We start from the raw sequence: 21,986 nt of genomic DNA on the forward strand, positions 1-21,986 counted from the left end.
AGCGCCCAAAGGTGCATCCCAAAACCCCACAGAGAGCAACGGGGGACCCCAAAAGCCCCGTCTGTAATGGGAAAGCCCGGGGTGCGCCCCAAAACCATCCTGGGACACCTAAAGGCGCACCCCAAAAGCCCCCCCAGCATCAACACAAGGCAAGGAGCACCCAAAGGCGCACCCCAAAACCCCATAGGGGCACTGGGGCCACCCAACGCCGCCACCCAGGGCAGGGAGCGCCCCATGACCCAAAGCTGCACCCCCAAACCCATACGGGGCACCCAGAGCTGCCCCCCAAAACCCCAATGGGAGAACGTGCGAGCCCCAAGCCCTTCTGGGACACCGGGGACACCCGAAGGAGCGCGGCTTCGTCCCCCCCCCTCCTCCTCCCCATCCCCGAATCCCACCCGCCCCACATCTCTGCAGTTCCCATATGGGGTCCCTCACCTTCCTGCTGCCCTCCGGGTGCCTCCGTAGGACGCGGGGATGCATCGGGGCTGCGCTGCGGGGAGAGCAGACGGCGGGTAACGGCGGGGAACGGCGGGTGACAGCGGGTGAGCCCGGATTTCCCCTTTTTCCCCCCTTTTTTCCCTTTTTTCCCCTTTTTCCCCTTTTTTCCCCCCAATTCTCACCGCACTCATCGCCATCCGCCGCTCTGCGCCGCTCCGCGCCGAATCCGCTTTTAAAGGGGGCGCGCTTGAGTGACAGCCGCCGGCAGCCAATAGGAAGAGAGGGGGGCGGGGCTCACCGGACACACCCCCCCCACGCGTCCCCCCAGTCTGAGCCTCGACTTTTGTCCCCATCTCTGCCCCCTGTGTGTCCCCATCCCCGTCCCCATCCCTGCCTCTCCCCACATCTTCCCCACCCCTATCCCCGACTTTGTCCCCATCCCTGTCCCCTCTGTGTCCCCTGTCCCCATGGCTTTGTCCTAAAGCCTGTCCCCTGCTTCCCCTCTTCGTGTCCCCATGTTTGTCCCATCCCTGTCCCCATCTCTGCCTCTGCCCACATCTTCCCCACCCCTCTCCCCGACTTTGTCCCCATCCCTGCCCCCTGCAATTCCCCTGTCCCCATACCTTTATCCTAAAGCCTCTCCCCTGCTTCCCCCCACCCCTGTCCCCACGTCTCCCCATCCCTGCCCCCTTCTTGCCCCTTACCTCCCTCCCCCTGCCCCCCACCCGTCCCCATTCAGCGCCATCCCCTGCCCATCCCCACGTGCCACCCACGTCCCCACCTGTCCCCACGTGCCACCCATCCCCGCCTCCCCGCAGCTCAAGTTCAAAGTTCAAAGTCCACGGGGCCACACTGGGGACGATCGTGGAGCGGTGACAAAGCCCACAGCAGCGGGGACTTTGGGGACGCAACCACGGCGGTGACAGCGGGCACAGCGGCCCAGGTACCGGAGGGCTCCTTCTCCCCGTGGGTCAGCCTGTGGGGCCGGTGGGACGAGGTGGCTTTGAGGGGACAGGGAGGGGACGCGGCGCCGGGGCAGGGCCGGGCGTCACACCATGGCAACGTCACACGGCCAGGTCCCCTTGTGGACGCAGCCCCGCCGTCACCCCCCCCTGACGGCCCCGTCCCCGTCCCCAGCCATGTCCCTGTGCAGCCTCTCGGACCCGGACAGCCCCGGAGCGCAGCGCTGCCCCAGTGTCACCGATGTCCCCGAGGAGCCGAAGGTGTGCGCTGTGTGCGGGGACCGCGCCACCGGGTACCACTTCCATGTGATGAGCTGCGAAGGGTGCAAAGGGTTCTTCAGGTGGGACGGGGCTGGGCAGGACGAGGGGGGACGGAGAGGGACGGGGGGGGGACAGAAGGGGACGGGGGGGGCGAGAGAGGACGGCACGGGACGACAGCGGACGCGAAGGCACAGCGGGGACAGCGGCGTCCCCAACCTGAGCGCTGCTCTGCCCCCAGGGCACGACGCCGGTTGTCACGGCTCAGCTCTGCCCCCGTGTCCCCCTGTCCCGTGTCCCCACGTCCCACATCCCCGCATCCCACATCTCCTCTCCACGTCCTCACGTCCCAGATTCCCTCGTCCCTCGCTCCCCATCCCACGGCTCCAACTCCACGTCCCCTGGTCCCCGTCTCCCCGTCCTCTTGCCCCCCTCTCCCGCATCCCTCCAGCACCCCGACTCCAAGCCCCACGGCCCCCTCACCCATAACCCCACATCCCCGTGACCCCCAGGCGCTCCATCCTTAAGGCTGTGCACTTCACCTGCCCCTTCTCCCGGAGCTGCCCCATAACCAAGGCCAAGCGCCGGCAGTGCCAGGCGTGTCGCCTGCAGAAGTGCTTCGACGTGGGGATGAGGAAGGACAGTGAGTGGCACCATGGGGGTGGGCGTGGGGGGAGGAGGGAGGGGGGCAGTAGGGACAAGGGGGGACGCTGGGGTGGGAGAAAGGGGCTTTGAGAGAGGGGAGATGGGAGGGGATGGGGGTGAAGAGGGGATGTGAGGGTGGAAGGGATGAGGAGGGACGGAGTGGGGCACTGGGGGCTGAGATGGGGCTTGGGTGGGATGACAGGAGACAGAGAGAGGGAATGCGGGGGACTCAGACGGTGCGACGGGACATCAAGGTGGGACAAAGGCCATTGAGAGGAGCCAGAGAGGACATTCGGGAGACCCCAGTGGGACAAAGAAGATTGGAGGACATCAGTAGGACAACGGCGGGCGTGCGGGGGGCGTCTGGGGACCCTGCTGCACAAAAGGGAGAGGGGACCCAGAGGGGCCACAGAGGACAGGGGCAGGGCAGCAAGCTGAAGGCACAGGGTTGTGGGGTTGAGACGAGGGAGGGATGGCGGCACCCCAGCAGCTCCGTGCGCCCAGTGCCGCGCTCGGCACCACGCCTGGCGCTGCTGACACTTGTGGGGCGCAGTGATCATGTCAGAGGAGGCCGTGGGCCGGCGCCGGGCGCTGCGGCTGCAGCGGAGGTTGGCACAGATGCAGTCCGGGGGGCTGACGGAGGAGCAGCAGGAGCTCATCACCATCCTCATCGCCGCACACAAACGCACCTTCGACTCCAGCTTCTCCCAGTTCCAGCACTACCGGGTGAGCTGGGAACCACGGCGCCGTCGGTGTCCAGCCCCGGGCGGCTGCTGACCCCACAGCTCTGCCCCCAGCCTGCTGTGCGTCTCTGCGTCCCCGACCTGCACTCCCAGAGCCCCCCCGGACCGGGCGACCCTTCGGCACCCCTGGCCCCACAGTTGAACTGCCTGGATGAGGATGTGCTGCCCGACGTCTTCTCCGTCCTGCCCCACTTTGCCGACCTCAGCACCTTCATGATCCAGCAGGTCATCAGGTTCGCCAAGGAGATCCCAGCGTTCAGGTGAGCGTGGGGCTGGGGCGGCCATCCCAAATCCAGCACCATCCCAAATCCAACGCCATCCCAATCCAACGCCATCCCAAATCAACGCCATCCCAATCCAACGCCATCCCAATCCAAAGCCATCCGAAATCCAACGCCATCCGAAATCCAACGCCATCCCAATCCAACGCCATCCCAATCCAACGCCATCCCAATCCAACGCCATCCCAAATCCAACGCCATCCCAATCCAACGCCATCCCAATCCAACGCCATCCCAATCCAACGCCATCCCAAATCCAACGCCATCCCAATCCAATGCCATCCCAATCCAATGCCATCCCAAATCCAACGCCATCCCGAACCCAACCTCACCCCCAACCCAGCGCCATCCCAATCCATCACCATCCCCCCATCAATCCAACAACCCATCCCATTGCCATCCCTCCACCCCATGCCACAACCCAACGTGGCCCCATCCCACTCCTGTCACCTTGTCCCCCTGCAGAGGGCTGCCCATCGATGACCAGATCTCGCTGCTCAAAGGAGCCACGCTGGGCATCTGCCAGATCCAGTTCAACACGGTGTTCAACGAGGAAACCAACGCCTGGGAGTGCGGGCAGCACTGCTTCACCATCGAGGACGGAGCTCTGGGTGAGCGCTGAGGGGGCGGAGGGGCGACCGCGTCCCCATCTGGGCTCACAGGTCCCCTCGCTCGGCACAGCCGGCTTCCAGCAGATCTACCTGGAGCCGCTGCTCAAATTCCACGTCAGCCTGAAGAAGCTGCGGCTGCACGAGGCTGAGTACGTCCTGCTGCTGGCCATGCTGCTCTTCTCGCCAGGTAGGGGACGTGGTGGCCGCGGTGGGCTCCCTCCCCCTGGCCGCCAGCTGACGGCCCCCCGTCGCCCCCCAGACCACGCCAGCGTCACCCAGCGGGATGTCATTGACCAGCTGCAGGAGAAGGTGGCCCTCACGCTCAAGAGCTACATCGACCACCAGCACCCCATGCCCGAGGGCAGGTAGCCGCCACGGCCACCACCTGGTCCCCAACGCCACGCGTGCTCTTCAACTCCACGGCCGTCCCCATTCGCACACCTGATCCCCAGTGCTGTGGGGTCACCCTCAGTGCCTCGCCTGGTCCCCACTTCCACACGGTCGTCCCCAACTCTGCACGTGGTCCCCAGTGCCGCACACGGTCCCCAAAGCCACGCCGTCATCCTCAACAGCACGTGTGGTGCCCAACTCTATCGGTCCTTCCAATTCCACACGTGGTCGTCCCCAGTGCCACACACTGCCCCCAACTCCACATTGTCCCCAACTCCACACTGTCCCCAACTCCACACTGTCCCCAACTCCACACTGCCCCCAACTCCACACTGTCCCCAACTCCACACTGTCCCCAACTCCACGTTGTCCCCAACTCCACACTGTCCCCAACTCCACACTGTCCCCAACTCCACACTGCCCCCAACTCCACACTGTCCCCAACTCCACACTGTCCCCAACTCCACACTGTCCCCAACTCCACACTGCCCCCAACTCCACACTGTCCCCAACTCCACACTGTCCCCAACTCCACGTTGTCCCCAACTCCACACTGTCCCCAACTCCACACTGTCCCCAACTCCACACTGTCCCCAACTCCACACTGTCCCCAGCTCCATGTTGTCCCCAGCTCCATGTTGTCCCCAACTCCACATTGTCCCCAGCTCCACACTGTCCCCAACTCCACACTGTCCCCAGCTCCATGTTGTCCCCAACTCCACACTGTCCCCAACTCCACGTTGTCCCCAGCTCCACGTTGTCCCCAGCTCCACACTGTCCCCAACTCCACATTGTCCCCAGCTCCACACTGTCCCCAACTCCACATTGTCCCCAATTCCACACTGTCCCCAACTCCACACTGTCCCCAGCTCCACGTTGTCCCCAGCTCCACCTGCTCAACCCCAACGCCACATGGCCCCCAATGCCACTCATGGTCCCCAACTCCACACAGTCATCCCAAACTCAGCGCCTGGTCCCCAACCCCAAATTCATCCCCAACACCACACGTGGTCCCCAGTGCCACAAACCGTCCCCAGCACCGCAGATCATCCCCAACACCACCAGAAATCCCGGTCCCCAAAGCGCCCCCAGCACCACGGGGCGCCCAGCAGCTGCTTCCCGGCCCAGGTTCCTCTACGCCAAGCTGCTGCTGCTGCTGACGGAGCTGCAGACCCTGAAGATGGAGAACACGCGGCAGATCCTCCACATCCAGGACCTCTCCAGCATGACGCCGCTGCTCTCCGAAATCGTCAGCTGAAGGCCAGCCAGGCGCTCAGCCCCCGGCCCCACGGAAGGGGCTCCGTCGCGCTTTGCAGGGCACAGTAAAGCTCTTTTCTCTTTCCTGCCTCTGTGCTCTTTGGAGTCGCTCTCAACACAGCTGCGCTCTGATCCCGTGCCTCCGTCCGTCTTTTGGGTCCCTCCCCACCCCAGCTGTTCCATCAATCCATCACTTTTGACGCCGTGAACCCAAAAACCCGATGGTTCCACACTTCTGTATTTCCTGAGATCCCTTCCAACCCAACCACATCCCAGAAGCTCCTCCAGCATCAATAATGGGCGAGGAGCACCCGAAGGTGCACCCTAAAACCCTGCAGGGTCACTGGGGCCGTCCAAGGCTGCACCCCAAGGCCCCCACCCAGGTCAGGGAGCGCCCCATGACCCAAAGCTGCGCCCCCAAGCCCTTATGGGGCACTCAGAACGCCCAGAAACCCCAATGGGAGGAGTGGGGTCTCCCAAAAGTGCAACCCCAAACCCCAGGGGGACACCATGGACACCCAAAGGAGAGCAGCCTGGCTTTGTCCCCCCCTTCCCATCCCCGAGTCCCACCCACCCCATGACTTTGTCCCCATCCCTGCCCCCTGCAATTCCCCTGTCCCCATACCTTTATCCTAAAGCCTCTCCCCTGCTTCCCCCCACCCCTGTCCCCACGTCTCCCCATCCCTGCCCCCTTCTTGTCCCTTACCTCCCTCCCCCTGCCCCCCACCCGTCCCCATTCAGCGCCATCCCCTGCCCATCCCCACGTGCCACCCACGTCCCCACCTGTCCCCACGTGCCACCCATCCCCGCCTCCCCGCAGCTCAAGTTCAAAGTTCAAAGTCCACGGGGCCACATTGGGGACGATCGTGGAGCGGTGACAAAGCCCACAGCAGCGGGGACTTTGGGGACGCAACCACGGCGGTGACAGCGGGCACAGCGGCCCAGGTACCGGAGGGCTCCTTCTCCCCGTGGGTCAGCCTGTGGGGCCGGTGGGACGAGGTGGCTTTGAGGGGACAGGGAGGGGACGCGGCGCCGGGGCAGGGCCGGGCGTCACACCATGGCAACGTCACACGGCGTCCCGCAGGCGCTGTGCCCACAGGGTCCCCAGCCATGTCCCTGTGCAGCCTCTCGGACCCGGACAGCCCCGGAGCGCAGCGCTGCCCCAGTGTCACCGATGTCCCCGAGGAGCCGAAGGTGTGCGCTGTGTGCGGGGACCGCGCCACCGGGTACCACTTCCATGTGATGAGCTGCGAAGGGTGCAAAGGGTTCTTCAGGTGGGACGGGGCTGGGCAGGACGAGGGGGGACGGAGAGGGACGGGGGGGGGACAGAAGGGGACGGGGGGGGCGAGAGAGGACGGCACGGGACGACAGCGGACGCGAAGGCACAGCGGGGACAGCGGCGTCCCCAACCTGAGCGCTGCTCTGCCCCCAGGGCACGGCGCCGGTTGTCACGGCTCAGCTCTGCCCCCGTGTCCCCCTGTCCCGTGTCCCCACGTCCCACATCCCCGCATCCCACATCTCCTCTCCACGTCCCCACGTCCCGGATTCCCTCGTCCCTCGCTCCCCATCCCACGGCTCCAACTCCACATCCCCCCTGTCCCCCTCTCCCGCATCCCTCCAGCACCCCGACTCCAAGCCCCACGGCCCCCTCACCCATAACCCCACATCCCCGTGACCCCCAGGCGCTCCATCCTTAAGGCTGTGCACTTCACCTGCCCCTTCTCCCGGAGCTGCCCCATAACCAAGGCCAAGCGCCGGCAGTGCCAGGCGTGTCGCCTGCAGAAGTGCTTCGACGTGGGGATGAGGAAGGACAGTGAGTGGCACCATGGGGGTGGGCGTGGGGGGAGGAGGGAGGGGGGCAGTAGGGACAAGGGGGGACGCTGGGGTGGGAGAAAGGGGCTTTGAGAGAGGGGAGATGGGAGGGGATGGGGGTGAAGAGGGGATGTGAGGGTGGAAGGGATGAGGAGGGACGGAGTGGGGCACTGGGGGCTGAGATGGGGCTTGGGTGGGATGACAGGAGACAGAGAGAGGGAATGCGGGGGACTCAGACGGTGTGACGGGACATCAAGGTGGGACAAAGGCCATTGAGAGTACAGGGGGGCATCTGGGGACCCTGCTGCACAGAAGGGAGAAAGGACCCAGAGGGGCCACAGAGGACAGGGGCAGGGCAGCAAGCTGAAGGCACAGGGCTGTGGGATTGAGACGAGGGAGGGATGGCGGCGCCCCAGCAGCTCCGTGCGCCCGGTGGTGGTGACCATGGCCACCAGCCTGGCGCTGCTGACACGTGTGGGGCGCAGTGATCATGTCAGAGGAGGCCGTGGGCCGGCGCCGGGCGCTGCGGCTGCAGCGGAAGTTGGCACGGGCGCAGCCCAGGGGGCTGACGGAGGAGCAGCAGGAGCTCATCACCATCCTCATCGCCGCACACAAACGCACCTTCGACTCCAGCTTCTCCCAGTTCCAGCACTACCGGGTGAGCTGGGAACCACGGCGCCGTCGGTGTCCAGCCCCGGGCGGCTGCTGACCCCACAGCTCTGCCCCCAGCCTGCTGTGCGTCTCTGCGTCCCCGACCTGCACTGCCAGAGCCCCCCCGGACCGGGCGACCCTTCGGCACTCCTGGCCCCACAGTTGAACTGCCTGGATGAGGATGTGCTGCCCGACGTCTTCTCCATCCTGCTCTACATCGCCCACAAGAGCACCTTCATGATCCAGCAGGTCATCAAATTCGCCAAGGAGATCCCAGCGTTCAGGTGAGCGTGGGGCCGGGCGGCCATCCCAAATCCAACGCCATCCCAAATCCAGCACCATCCCAACCCAGCACCATCCCAAATCCAACACCATCCCAAATCCAACGCCATCCCAACCCAGCACCATCCCAAATCCAACGCCATCCCAAATCCAACGCCATCCCAAATCCAATTCCATCCCCAAACCCAACGTTGTCCCCCCATCAATCCAATAACCCAACCCTGTGATATCCCTCCACCTCGTGCCACAACCCAACGTGGCCCCATCCCACTCCTGTCACCTTGTCCCCCTGCAGAGGGCTGCCCATCGATGACCAGATCTCGCTGCTCAAAGGAGCCACGCTGGGCATCTGCCAGATCCAGTTCAACACGGTGTTCAACGAGGAAACCAACGCCTGGGAGTGCGGGCAGCACTGCTTCACCATCGAGGACGGAGCTCTGGGTGAGCGCTGAGGGGGCGGAGGGGCGACCGCGTCCCCATCTGGGCTCACAGGTCCCCTCGCTCGGCACAGCCGGCTTCCAGCAGATCTACCTGGAGCCGCTGCTCAAATTCCACGTCAGCCTGAAGAAGCTGCGGCTGCACGAGGCTGAGTACGTCCTGCTGCTGGCCATGCTGCTCTTCTCGCCAGGTAGGGGACGTGGTGGCCGTGGTGGGCTCCCTCCCCCTGGCCGCCAGCTGACGGCCCCCCGTCGCCCCCAGACCACGCCAGCGTCACCCAGCGGGATGTCATTGACCAGCTGCAGGAGAAGGTGGCCCTCACGCTCAAGAGCTACATCGACCACCAGCACCCCATGCCCGAGGGCAGGTAGCCGCCACGGCCACCACCTGGTCCCCAACGCCACGCGTGCTCTTCAACTCCACGGCCGTCCCCATTCACACACCTGATCCCCAGTGCTGTGGGGTCACCCTCAGTGCCTCGCCTGGTCCCCACTTCCACACGGTCGTCCCCAACTCTGCACGTGGTCCCCAGTGCCGCACACGGTCCCCAAAGCCACGCCGTCATCCTCAACAGCACGTGTGGTGCCCAACTCTATCGGTCCTTCCAATTCCACACGTGGTCGTCCCCAGTGCCACACACTGCCCCCAACTCCACATTGTCCCCAACTCCACACTGTCCCCAACTCCACACTGCCCCCAACTCCACACTGTCCCCAACTCCACACTGCCCCCAACTCCACATTGTCCCCAACTCCGCACTGTCCCCAACTCCACACTGTCCCCAACTCCACGTTGTCCCCAGCTCCACGTTGTCCCCAACTCCACACTGCCCCCAACTCCACACTGTCCCCAACTCCACACTGCCCCCAACTCCACACTGTCCCCAACTCCACACTGCCCCCAACTCCACATTGTCCCCAACTCCGCACTGTCCCCAATTCCACACTGTCCCCAACTCCACGTTGTCCCCAGCTCCATGTTGTCCCCAACTCCACACTGTCCCCAACTCCACGTTGTCCCCAGCTCCACACTGTCCCCAACTCCACACTGTCCCCAACTCCACACTGTCCCCAACTCCACACTGTCCCCAACTCCACGTTGTCCCCAGCTCCACACTGTCCCCAACTCCACACTGTCCCCAACTCCACACTGTCCCCAGCTCCATGTTGTCCCCAGCTCCACACTGTCCCCAACTCCACATTGTCCCCAACTCCACACTGTCCCCAACTCCACATTGTCCCCAATTCCACACTGTCCCCAACTCCACACTGTCCCCAGCTCCATGTTGTCCCCAACTCCACACTGTCCCCAACTCCACGTTGTCCCCAGCTCCACACTGTCCCCAACTCCACACTGTCCCCAGCTCCACATTGTCCCCAATTCCACACTGTCCCCAACTCCACACTGTCCCCAGCTCCACGTTGTCCCCAACTCCACACTGTCCCCAACTCCACGTTGTCCCCAGCTCCACACTGTCCCCAACTCCACACTGTCCCCAACTCCACATTGTCCCCAACTCCACACTGTCCCCAACTCCATGTTGTCCCCAGCTCCACACTGTCCCCAACTCCACACTGTCCCCAACTCCACATTGTCCCCAATTCCACACTGTCCCCAACTCCACACTGTCCCCAGCTCCACGTTGTCCCCAACTCCACACTGTCCCCAACTCCACGTTGTCCCCAGCTCCACACTGTCCCCAACTCCACACTGTCCCCAACTCCACACTGTCCCCAACTCCACATTGTCCCCAATTCCACACTGTCCCCAACTCCACACTGTCCCCAGCTCCACGTTGTCCCCAGCTCCACGTTGTCCCCAGCTCCACCTGCTCATCCCCAACGCCACATGGCCCCCAATGCCACTCATGGTCCCCAACTCCACACAGTCATCCCAAACTCAGCGCCTGGTCCCCAACCCCAAATTCATCCCCAACACCACACGTGGTCCCCAGTGCCACAAACCGTCCCCAGCACCGCAGATCATCCCCAACACCACCAGAAATCCCGGTCCCCAAAGCGCCCCCAGCACCACGGGGCGCCCAGCAGCTGCTTCCCGGCCCAGGTTCCTCTACGCCAAGCTGCTGCTGCTGCTGACGGAGCTGCAGACCCTGAAGATGGAGAACACGCGGCAGATCCTCCACATCCAGGACCTCTCCAGCATGACGCCGCTGCTCTCCGAAATCGTCAGCTGAAGGCCAGCCAGGCGCTCAGCCCCCGGCCCCACGGAAGGGGCTCCGTCGCGCTTTGCAGGGCACAGTAAAGCTCTTTTCTCTTTCCTGCCTCTGTGCTCTTTGGAGTCGCTCTCAACACAGCTGCGCTCTGATCCCGTGCCTCCGTCCGTCTTTTGGGTCCCTCCCCACCCCAGCTGTTCCATCAGTCCATCACTTTTGACGCCGTAAACCCAAAAACCCGATGGTTCCACACTTCTGTATTTCCTGAGATCCCTTCCAACCCAACCACATCCCAGAAGCTCCCCCAGCATCAATAATGGGCGAGGAGCACCCGAAGGTGCACCCTAAAACCCTGCAGGGTCACTGGGGCCGTCCAAGGCTGCACCCCAAGGCCCCCACCCAGGTCAGGGAGCGTCCCATGACCCAAAGCTGCGCCCCCAAGCCCTTATGGGGCACTCAGAACGCCCAGAAACCCCAATGGGAGGAGTGGGGTCTCCCAAAAGTGCAACCCCAAACCCCAGGGGGACACCATGGACACCCAAAGGAGAGCAGCCTGGCTTTGTCCCCCCCTTCCCATCCCCGAGTCCCACCCACCCCATGACTTTGTCCCCATCCCTGCCCCCTGCAATTCCCCTGTCCCCATACCTTTATCCTAAAGCCTCTCCCCTGCTTCCCCCCACCCCTGTCCCCACGTCTCCCCATCCCTGCCCCCTTCTTGTCCCTTACCTCCCTCCCCCTGCCCCCCACCCGTCCCCATTCAGCGCCATCCCCTGCCCATCCCCACGTGCCACCCACATCCCCACCTGTCCCCACGTGCCACCCATCCCCGCCTCCCCGCAGCTCAAGTTCAAAGTTCAAAGTCCACGGGGCCACACTGGGGACGATCGTGGAGCGGTGACAAAGCCCACAGCAGCGGGGACTTTGGGGACGCAACCACAGCGGTGACAGCGGGCACAGCGGCCCAGGTACCGGAGGGCTCCTTCTCCCCGTGGGTCAGCCCTGTGGGGCCGGTGGGACGAGGTGGCTTTGAGGGGACAGGGAGGGGACGCGGCGCCGGGGCAGGGCCGGGCGTCACACCATGGCAACGTCACACGGCGTCCCGCAGGCGCTGTGCCCACAGGGTCCCCAGCCATGTCCCTGTGCAGCCTCTCGGACCCGGACAGCCCCGGAGCGCAGCGCTGCCCCAGTGTCACCGATGTCCCCGAGGAGCCGAAGGTGTGCGCTGTGTGCGGGGACCGCGCCACCGGGTACCACTTCCATGTGATGAGCTGCGAAGGGTGCAAAGGGTTCTTCAGGTGGGACGGGGCTGGGCAGGACGAGGGGGGACGGAGAGGGACGGGGGGGGGACAGAAGGGGACGGGGGACAGGGGACAAGAGAGGACGGCACGGGACGACAGCGGACGCGAAGGCACAGCGGGGACAGCGGCGTCCCCAACCTGAGCGCTGCTCTGCCCCCAGGGCACGACGCCGGTTGTCACGGCTCAGCTCTGCCCCCGTGTCCCCCTGTCCCGTGTCCCCACGTCCCACATCCCCGCATCCCACATCTCCTCTCCACGTCCCCACGTCCCGGATTCCCTCGTCCCTCGCTCCCCATCCCACGGCTCCAACTCCACATCCCCCCTGTCCCCCTCTCCCGCATCCCTCCAGCACCCCGACTCCAAGCCCCACGGCCCCCTCACCCATAACCCCACATCCCCGTGACCCCCAGGCGCTCCATCCTTAAGGCTGTGCACTTCACCTGCCCCTTCTCCCGGAGCTGCCCCATAACCAAGGCCAAGCGCCGGCAGTGCCAGGCATGTCGCCTGCAGAAGTGCTTCGACGTGGGGATGAGGAAGGACAGTGAGTGGCACCATGGGGGTGGGCGTGGGGGGAGGAGGGAGGGGGGGAGTAGGGACAAGGGGGGACGCTGGGGTGGGAGAAAGGGGCTTTGAGAGAGGGGAGATGGGAGGGGATGGGGGTGAAGAGGGGATGTGAGGGTGGAAGGGATGAGGAGGGACGGAGTGGGGCACTGGGGGCTGAGATGGGGCTTGGGTGGGATGACAGGAGACAGAGAGAGGGAATGCGGGGGACTCAGACGGTGCGACGGGAGATCAAGGTGGGACAAAGGCCATTGAGAGGAGCCAGAGAGGACATTCGGGAGACCCCAGTGGGACAAAGAAGATTGGAGGACATCAGTAGGACAACGGCGGGCGTGCGGGGGGCGTCTGGGGACCCTGCTGCACAAAAGGGAGAGGGGACCCAGAGGGGCCACAGAGGACAGGGGCAGGGCAGCAAGCTGAAGGCACAGGGCTGTGGGGTTGAGACGAGGGAGGGATGGCGGCGCCCCAGCAGCTCCGTGCGCCCGGTGGTGGTGACCATGGCCACCAGCCTGGCGCTGCTGACACGTGTGGGGCGCAGTGATCATGTCAGAGGAGGCCATGGGCCGGCGCCGGGCGCTGCGGCTGCAGCGGAAGTTGGCACGGGCGCAGCCCAGGGGGCTGACGGAGGAGCAGCAGGAGCTCATCACCATCCTCATCGCCGCACACAAACGCACCTTCGACTCCAGCTTCTCCCAGTTCCAGCACTACCGGGTGAGCTGGGAACCACGGCGCCGTCGGTGTCCAGCCCCGGGCGGCTGCTGACCCCACAGCTCTGCCCCCAGCCTGCTGTGCGTCTCTGCGTCCCCGACCTGCACTCCCAGAGCCCCCCCGGACCGGGCGACCCTTCGGCACCCCTGGCCCCACAGTTGAACTGCCTGGATGAGGATGTGCTGCCCGACGTCTTCTCCATCCTGCTCTACATCGCCCACAAAAGCACCTTCATGATCCAGCAGGTCATCAAATTCGCCAAGGAGATCCCAGCGTTCAGGTGAGCGTGGGGCCGGGCGGCCATCCCAAATCCAACGCCATCCCAAATCCAGCACCATCCCAACCCAGCACCATCCCAAATCCAACGCCATCCCAAATCCAACGCCATCCCAAATCCAATTCCATCCCCAAACCCAACGTTGTCCCCCCATCAATCCAATAACCCAACCCTGTGATATCCCTCCACCTCGTGCCACAACCCAACGTGGCCCCATCCCACTCCTGTCACCTTGTCCCCCTGCAGAGGGCTGCCCATCGATGACCAGATCTCGCTGCTCAAAGGAGCCACGCTGGGCATCTGCCAGATCCAGTCCAACACGGTGTTCAACGAGGAAACCAACGCCTGGGAGTGCGGGCAGCACTGCTTCACCATCGAGGACGGAGCTCTGGGTGAGCGCTGAGGGGGCGGAGGGGCGGCCGCATCCCCATCTGGGCTCACAGGTCCCCTCGCTCGGCACAGCCGGCTTCCAGCAGATCTACCTGGAGCCGCTGCTCAAATTCCACGTCAGCCTGAAGAAGCTGCGGCTGCACGAGGCTGAGTACGTCCTGCTGCTGGCCATGCTGCTCTTCTCGCCAGGTAGGGGACGTGGTGGCCGCGGTGGGCTCCCTCCCCCTGGCCGCCAGCTGACGGCCCCCCGTCGCCCCCAGACCACGCCAGCGTCACCCAGCGGGATGTCATTGACCAGCTGCAGGAGAAGGTGGCCCTCACGCTCAAGAGCTACATCGACCACCAGCACCCCATGCCCGAGGGCAGGTAGCCGCCACGGCCACCACCTGGTCCCCAACGCCACCTCTGATCCCCAAATCCGCACGGTCGTCCCCATCTTCACACATCACCCCCAACACTTGGTGTGGCTCTTGGTGCCACCTGCTCATCCCCTCTGCCACACGTGGTCCCCCAACGCCACCTCGCAATCCCCGCCGCCACACGTGGCTCCCAACTCCTCCGCTCGTCCCCAGCACCTCGCGGTCCCCAAAGCGCCCCCAGCACCACGGGGCGCCCAGCAGCTGCTCCCCGGCCCAGGTTCCTCTACGCCAAGCTGCTGCTGCTGCTGACGGAGCTGCAGACCCTGAAGGTGGAGAACACGCGGCAGATCCTCCACATGCAGCTGCTCTCCAGCATGACGCCGCTGCTCTCCGAAATCATCAGCTGAAGGCCAGCCAGGCGCTCAGCCCCCGGCCCCTCGCGCGCGCGGGGCTCCGTCGCACTTTGCAGGGCAGAGTAAAGCTCTTTTATTTTTCCAGGCTCTGTGGCTGCGCTCTGCAGGGCGCTTCCAGCCCCTCCCCGCGTGGCCAAAGGGGGGGAAACTGAGGCAGAGCAGCTGCGGGGCGGGCGGGATGGAAGCCCCGACCGCGGCCGCGTCAACCCAAAGATCCTCCTGGTGCCGACGCTGCGTCCCACGGTGCTGGCAGACCCCGGCCCCAGCCGGGCTGTGGGGCAGACGGCGGGTGGCCCTGGGGCGGGTGCCGGGTTCCCCTGTGGCACGGTGGCTCCCTGAGCAGGACGGTGGCAGCGCCGGCCCTCAGCCCACGATGACGCTGAAGCCGCAGTGGAAACGGTTCTTCCAATGGTTGAGGAAAGCGCCCAGAGCCAACGTGACGGGCAGGGGGGGCAGCTTCTTCTCCAGCACTGCCCCGACGCTCCAGTTACTGTCCAGAAGCCCTGGGGGGGGGAAGGGGGGGGCGGGGGTGAGAGGCTGGGGTCACACGGGGGGCGGGGGGGGGGTGGCTGCAGCCCCTCACTCACCTCTGAAGACGACGTTGGCCTGCGGCAGGTTGAGCTGGTAGCCAAAAGCAAAGGTGGTGTCCTGCAGCCGCGTGTTGGCCTCCAGCTCCACGCCGACCTGCACCTGGGGGGCACCAGCGTGTGGGGTTGGGGGGGTCTGGGGGGGGGGGCTGAGGTCCCTTCCAACCCAACCGTGCTGCGACCCCACGGTTCTGTGGTCCTTAGAGCCCCTCACATCGCGACGGCGCTCTGATCCCATTCATCTGCCAGCTTTGGGGTCCTTCCCAACCCAAACCTTCCATCAACCCACAACTTCCCGTAGTTGAGCCCAAACCCCCAACGCCTCCATGATTCCACATCCTTCCAGGTCCTTCCCAACCCAGTTCTGTGGTCTTTGGGATCCCTTCCAACCCAACCACACTGAGATCCCACAGTTTTGTGGTCCCTGAGCCCCCTTCCAACCCAACCGTGCTGTGACCCCACAGTTCTGCGGTCTTTGGGATCCCTTCCAACCCAACCACGCTGTGACCCCCCCAGTCCCCTGGTCTTCAGGAGCTCCTCCAACCCAACCACCCCAGGGCACCGCGGTTCTCCACCCCACAGCGGCCCAGATGCCCACCTGCTCGTTGGCTTTGTGGTAGTAACTCGCGTGGGCGCCACCGTAGCCGACGTTGAGCGTCGCCACCCACTTGGAAGCTGGAAGAAAGAAGCGAGAGGACAGGCAAGGGGACATGAGGACAACCCTGGGGACAACGCGGTGTCACCAGCGGCCGGGTGCCCCCATACCGGTGTATTTCCCTGCCAGTGTCAGGATGGCTCCTTCCTCCCCCGGCCGCCGGTGGTAAACCATCTCCCCACCCAACACCAGGCGGGAGGTGATGCTCTGAAGGAAATGTGCCACCAGGATCACTGCGGGGACAGCGGGACCTCAGCGCCCGGTGGCTTCGATGGCCCCACAAGGGGACTTTAGGGGGGGGGGGGGGGGACTGAGGAGGGGGGGGGCGCCCCATTTACCAGACCCGCCGAGGAGGTCGGGGTTGCCCAAGGTCAGGGTGGCTGTGCAGTCGTCCCCGCGGTACTCGCCGTCAAATTGCCAGGTGACAAATTTCGCCTGGTGGGTCTGAAAGCAGGGGGGAGGGGGGGGGAGGATAGGATGCAATGGGTGATGGTGACACCCCTGCCCCGCTGTCACCCCCCACCCCCAAAAAAAACCAGCCCCCCAGCCCCACCTGGAAGACAGCTTTGGTGCGGATGCGCTCGGCCAGGAGGTGCAGGATCTGCGCGTTGAGGCTGCCGCTGTTGTCCATGTCCCCCACCAGAGTGGGGAACGCCTTGGGGACGATGGGGGACGGGCTCAGGGGGGTGACAAGGACACCGTGCCACCTCTCCCTTGCACCAACTGTGCCCTCATTGCCCCACACCACCCCACTGCCATCCCTCGGACACCCGGTTTGCTTCTTTCCGAGCCCTGCAGCCACCCCAGGGTCGCCCCAAAGCCACCCCAGGACCACTCACCCCACAGACCCCCTGGAAGCCCCCCACCAAGGCCCCACTTCGGGGGTCCCCTCACCTCAGTGGGCCCCAGCTGCCGGTCCCCAACGAAGGTGGCATTGAAGTGGTAATTAGAAGGGCCCAGGGTGCTCATGTGCACCGTGTGTGTCACCTGTGGGGGGGGGGGGACAGCATCAGTGCCTTTGGGGGTGGGGAGGGCGGACAGGGACGTGGTGGCACTTTGTGCCCCCTCCCATCGCTGTGTGTCCCCCCCCCCCCCAAGACCTGGAAGTGGCTGCTGAGGGCTTTGTTGACGATCAGCTTCACGCCCTCCATCTGCTGTGGGAAAACCTCTGTGGGGAGAGAAGGAAAACGGCGTGGGGACATCGAGGGGAGACCCCCAACCCCCCCCAAAACCCCACCACAAACTGCCCCCCAACTGCTCCCCCGTTCTGTTCCCTCAATGCCCCCCCAAACGCCCCCCAATGCCCCCAAACGGCCCCCATTGTCCCCAATGGCCGCCCATAACCCCCCCGTGTCCCCAATGCCCTTCAGTGCCCCTCAATGCCCCCCATTCTATCCCCTCAATGCCCCCCCAGGTTCCTCCTGTCCCCCCAAACGCCCCCCCCCGCACCCCCAATGCCCCCAAACGGCCCCCATTGTCCCCAATGCCCGCCCATAACCCCCCCGTGCCCCTCAATGCCCCCCATTCCCCTCCGCCCGCCCCCATTCCGCCCCCCCCCCGCGTCCCCTGTGACCCCAAAGACCCCCACAACCCCCCACCCCCAGCCCCACGGCCCCCCCAGCTCTGCCCCCCCTCCCCTCAATTCTCCCCGTCTGCCCCCCACGTTCCGCTCCCCACTCCCCCATTTCCCCCCCCCCCAACCTTTGCACTGTCGGTGCAGCTCATCGAAGCTCCCCGGGTTCCCCAGGTTCTCCCCCCGGCGCGGTGCTCGGGGCACGGCGGGACCCCACGCGTTCCCCATTCCCCCCCCCCGGCCCGGCCCGGCCCTACGGCCGCCGCCCGCCCCCCCCGAGCGCTGTGGGCGCCGCCATCGCAGGTGGGGGCAGCGCAGCCGGAAGGGATTCGTGAGGCCTCGCCCACGCTGAGGCCGAGGCCGCCATCTTGAGTGCGGGCAACGCTGCCCTCCCATTGGCTCGGGCGGAGGGGTGGGATGGCCGCCATTTTGGGTGCGGGCAGCGCTACGCTCCCATTGGCTGAGCCCGAAGGAGCGGTGCACCGCGCTCCGTCGTCCCCCCGGAATCCGCCCCCCTCGTGGCACAGTTCCGCAGTTTCCGAGTTCCGCCCCCCTTTTTGCGTCCCCTCTGTTCTCTCCCGCCTCCCCGCGGGCACAGCCTGCGTCTCTTCCGCGCATCCCCGTATCCTGCCCTGTGTCACCTCCCTACACCCCCATCATGTCCCTCTTTGTGCCCCCCCTCTCAGCGTCCCTACGCCACTCCCTGTGCCCACTGCCCACCCTCCCCAATGTCCCCTATCCATACGCCATGTCCCCTCCCTGCATCCCCTCCCCACTGCTCCCACCATGTCCCCTTTCTGTCCCCAGCCTTCTTGTCTGCCCCATGTGCTCTCCCCACGTCCCTGGACCCCCCCATGTCCCTTCCTGTGCCCCTCTGTGTATTTTCCAGGAAAGGGCCCCCACCACCCATTGGGGACAGATGGATGTTGCCCCCAGAGCCACCCCTGTGCCCTTTGAACACGTTGTCCCCAAACAGCAGCAGTGTCCCCTATGGTGGCTGCGTGTGACGCTGTCACACCATGGCCGAGGGTCAGTGATAAGGGTGGACAACGACCTTTGACCCCCCGGGTGGTAACAGCGATTAGGGTGGGGGGGGGGGGGGGGGGGGTGGGCAGCACCCTCCAATGACCCTTCCATCCACACACACACACAGAAATGGGATCGTGGAGAGAGGGCGGCCAGGGGGCTACGAGGGGGGGGGGGGGGTCCTGGGGCAGAACTGTGGGGTAGCAACATGCCATGGGGATACTGCTTGTGTCACCCCTCACCCCCATGAGGAGCCACCAGGGGGTCACAGGGCTGGGACCCCTTGGCACGGGGCCGCCCGCAATGGGGCTGAGGTGGGGCTGTTCCTCCCCACCGGTGACCCTCAACCCTGCGGTGTTTACCCAGGCACAGCCCCCCAGCCCAGGGGCGGGGGCTGAGCAGGGGGATAAAAGGACCTGAAGTCCTCAAAGAGGCACCGCAGTCTTCAGTTCTGCTCTGGTGAGGGGCTGCGGGGTGGGATTGCGAGGCGGGTGGGCAGGATGGGGCTGGGGGGGGGACGGGGCTGTGGCGTGGAACGGGGCCATAGGGTGAGATGGGGCTGCGGGGCGGAATGGAGGCGTGGGGCACAGGTGGGAGCAAGGCAGGGGTTGTGGGGTGGCTCCTGGGCAACGGGGTGGGCTGTGGCCCACCAATATGGGGTGCAGCCCCCTGGAAAGGGGACGGTGCCCCATGGCCGCCACCACCCTCAGCCACTGCCATGAAACGTCTGTGGGTCGCGGCGCTGCTGCTGCTCTGCGTGTGCCATGTGGGGGCCGCAGCCGTGCCCCAAACCGAAGACCCCCCGGAGACCCCCCCAGACACCACCACCCTCCTGAGCCGCCACTTCCAGACCCTGAGCGACTTCATCACCAAAGAGCTGCCCCAGCGCCTGCGGGCGGACGAGATCCAGCAGCAGGCCAAGTACGTGTGGGGCTGGGATGTGGGGCGGCCCCATAGGGACCCCCCCCCCTAAGCCCCCCTGTGTCCCACAGGGCTTATGCTGAGCGTGCAGAGGTGCAGCTGAGGCCTTTGGCTCAGGAGCTGCGCAGCAACGTGCTGGGGCTGTTCTCCTCCCTTCTGGATTTGGGGAAAATTGGGGGCACGGAGAAGGACCGAGCCCCATAGGAAGGGGACCGAGCCCCATAGGAAGGGGACCGAGCCCCATAAGAATGGGGCTGAGCCCCACAGTGATGATACGGGGGGAATAAAGCATGGAGCTGCTGTGGAGGGTGCGTGTTTGTGTTGGGGATACGGAGCTGTGGGGTGGGTGGAGGGATGGGGGTTGTTGGGACGTGGGGCGCGTGGAGATGTGGGGCAGGGATGGGGGATATGGGGTGAAGGGAGAGAGGGGAATAATGGGGATATGGGGAAATTGGGATATGGGAGTGCTCAGCTCTTGGGACGGGGGGAACGAAAAGAAAGGGGGGGAGAAGGGGGGGGAGGGAAAGAGAAGCAGAAAAGAGGGGAAAAAGGGGAACTCTGAGGGAAATGAAAATGGGAAAAAAGAGGAAAAGAGGGGAGGAGAAAAGTGGGGAAAAAAGGTAAAGAAAGAAAGGAAAAATGAAAGAAGAGAGAAAATGGAAAGTAAAGGAAATTAAAAGGGGGAAATAAGAAGTAAAAAGGGGGGAGAAGGGAAAATGAATAGGAAAAATTGGGGGGTGAAAGGGAAAAATGGGGAGAAAGAGAAATAAAGAGGGGAGAAAGAAGAGGAAAAAAGGGGAGAGAGAAAAAAAGAAAAAAAGAGGGAAAAAAGAAAAAATGGGGAAAAAAACCAAAGTGCAGCTGAAGGCCGCCGACACTGAGCGCTGCCAGCACTAAAGATGGCGGCTCCTCAGGCAACGTCGCCTCGTACCCGCAGTAAACATGGCGGAGGCGCCCTCCAGCCCTTCACCAAGATGGCGGCGCTTCCGTCCGCGCCCTTCTCCAAGATGGCGGCGCTCCTTCTTCTCCCCGCCCCCTTTGCGTCATTTCCGCCCGCGGCCAAGATGGCGGCGCAGTCATCCCCGCCCTCACGGGCCAGTGCCGCTTCCGGGCCCCGCGATGGCGGAGGAGGCGGCGCGGCGGGCGGTGGCGGCGGTGCCGCTGCTGCGGACGGCGGCGGGGCCGCGGGACCGGGAGCGTTGGGCCGAGCGCCTCAAGGAGGAATACCGGGCGCTCATACAGGTGCGGCGGCGTCCCTTCGTTTCCGGAAGTTCCCTTCCTTCCCTCCCCTTTTCCAGCTTTCTCCTTTTTTGCTCCCCCATTTCCCCTTTTCTCCCTTATTCCCTTTTTTTTTCCCACACTTTTTCCTTTCCTTTTTCCGCCTTTTCCCTCATTATTCTGTTTCCCCCCTACCCATTTTTCCTGTTTTTTACTCCTTCTTTTTCCAATCTTCCCATCTTTTGCCTCCGTTTCTCCTTTATCTTTTCCCTTCGCTTTTCCCCGCTTTTCCCCCTTTTAACCTTTCCCCCCCCGTCACCCCCTGCAGTACGTGGAGCACAACAAGGCCTCTGACAATGACTGGTTCCGCCTCGAGTCCAACGCGGAAGGCACGCGGTGCGTAGGTGGGCGGGGCTTTAGGTCAGGGGCGTGGCTTTGCGTTGATTGGGCGGGGTTACGGGAAGGCTAAACCAATCGGGGGTGGGGGTCAGGCCGTGGGGGCGGGGCTTCAGGCCGTGGGGGCGGGGCGTGGGGCTGCACTGCAGTGCATGGAGCCCCCCGGGACCCCCCCCCCCCCCCCAGACCTGATTTCCTCCTCCCTTCCCCCCCAGGTGGTCCGGCCGCTGTTGGCACATCCATGAGCTGCTCAAGTATGAATTTGCCATTGAGTTTGAGGTGAGTGTGGCTGAGGAGGAGGAAGGGAGGGAGAAACTGCTCCCCCCCTCTCCCCCCTTTTTTCCCAGTGTCTCCAAGCTTTCCCTGTGTGTGCGACCCCCCCTCAACCCCCCCAGATCCCGGTGACGTACCCCAACACTGCTCCTGAGATCGCCATCCCAGAGCTGGATGGGAAAACGGCCAAAATGTACAGGTGGGTGAGGGGGGGGTGGGGGAGGCAGATCCTGCAAGGGGGTTTGTGCTCGGTTTTGGGGAGGGGGCTTCGTGTTTTGGGAGCAATTTGCTCCTTTTTGGGGGTTATGTGGAGGAGGATTTGGAAGCGGGGGGGGGGCAGCACGTTTGGGAGGGATTCTCATTCAGGAGGGAGGATTCAGGATTCCC

General features: G+C 64.7%; 6 protein-coding genes across 6 annotated transcripts; 5 read left to right on the forward strand and 1 right to left on the reverse strand.

Annotated features, from left to right (window-relative positions):
• Positions 1-1,580: 1,580 nt before the first annotated feature.
• On the forward strand, positions 1,581-5,589 carry LOC306957636 (nuclear receptor subfamily 1 group I member 3-like; the record flags this gene model as incomplete). The annotated part of the gene is made up of 7 exons (XM_079551115.1): positions 1,581-1,744; positions 2,174-2,304; positions 2,860-3,032; positions 3,104-3,309; positions 3,796-3,941; positions 4,012-4,306; positions 5,460-5,589. The coding sequence occupies 7 exons, from the start codon at positions 1,581-1,583 to the stop codon at positions 5,587-5,589; spliced, it is 1,245 nt and encodes a 414-aa protein (XP_079407241.1).
• A 1,109-nt stretch (positions 5,590-6,698) lies between these two features.
• On the forward strand, positions 6,699-10,965 carry LOC306957637 (nuclear receptor subfamily 1 group I member 3-like; the record flags this gene model as incomplete). Its single annotated transcript, XM_079551116.1, has 8 exons — positions 6,699-6,862; positions 7,271-7,401; positions 7,886-8,058; positions 8,130-8,335; positions 8,629-8,774; positions 8,845-8,961; positions 9,033-9,138; positions 10,836-10,965. The coding sequence occupies 8 exons, from the start codon at positions 6,699-6,701 to the stop codon at positions 10,963-10,965; spliced, it is 1,173 nt and encodes a 390-aa protein (XP_079407242.1).
• A 1,110-nt stretch (positions 10,966-12,075) lies between these two features.
• LOC306957639 (nuclear receptor subfamily 1 group I member 3-like) lies at positions 12,076-14,944 on the forward strand (the record flags this gene model as incomplete). Its single annotated transcript, XM_079551118.1, has 8 exons — positions 12,076-12,239; positions 12,653-12,783; positions 13,342-13,514; positions 13,586-13,791; positions 14,035-14,180; positions 14,251-14,367; positions 14,439-14,544; positions 14,815-14,944. 8 exons carry the CDS (start codon positions 12,076-12,078, stop codon positions 14,942-14,944), a joined length of 1,173 nt encoding a protein of 390 aa, XP_079407244.1.
• A 99-nt stretch (positions 14,945-15,043) lies between these two features.
• On the reverse strand, positions 15,044-17,993 carry TOMM40L (translocase of outer mitochondrial membrane 40 like; the record flags this gene model as incomplete). Its single annotated transcript, XM_079551117.1, has 9 exons — positions 15,044-15,453; positions 15,538-15,640; positions 16,136-16,212; positions 16,303-16,425; positions 16,531-16,636; positions 16,746-16,847; positions 17,087-17,179; positions 17,293-17,360; positions 17,894-17,993. 9 exons carry the CDS (start codon positions 17,991-17,993, stop codon positions 15,314-15,316), a joined length of 912 nt encoding a protein of 303 aa, XP_079407243.1. The 3' UTR covers positions 15,044-15,313.
• Positions 17,994-19,509: 1,516 nt separating this feature from the next.
• APOA2 (apolipoprotein A2) lies at positions 19,510-19,916 on the forward strand (the record flags this gene model as incomplete). Its single annotated transcript, XM_079551113.1, has 2 exons — positions 19,510-19,712; positions 19,784-19,916. The coding sequence occupies 2 exons, from the start codon at positions 19,510-19,512 to the stop codon at positions 19,914-19,916; spliced, it is 336 nt and encodes a 111-aa protein (XP_079407239.1).
• Positions 19,917-20,831: 915 nt separating this feature from the next.
• On the forward strand, positions 20,832-21,798 carry UFC1 (ubiquitin-fold modifier conjugating enzyme 1; the record flags this gene model as incomplete). Its single annotated transcript, XM_079551114.1, has 4 exons — positions 20,832-20,954; positions 21,259-21,326; positions 21,542-21,605; positions 21,722-21,798. Coding segments are annotated over 4 exons (332 nt in total), but the record flags the coding sequence as incomplete, so codon positions are not given.
• Positions 21,799-21,986: the final 188 nt, after the last annotated feature.

This window comes from Tetrao urogallus (assembly GCF_951394365.1).
Source record: "Tetrao urogallus genome assembly, contig: scaffold_206, whole genome shotgun sequence".
Taxonomy (NCBI): domain Eukaryota; kingdom Metazoa; phylum Chordata; class Aves; order Galliformes; family Phasianidae; genus Tetrao; species Tetrao urogallus.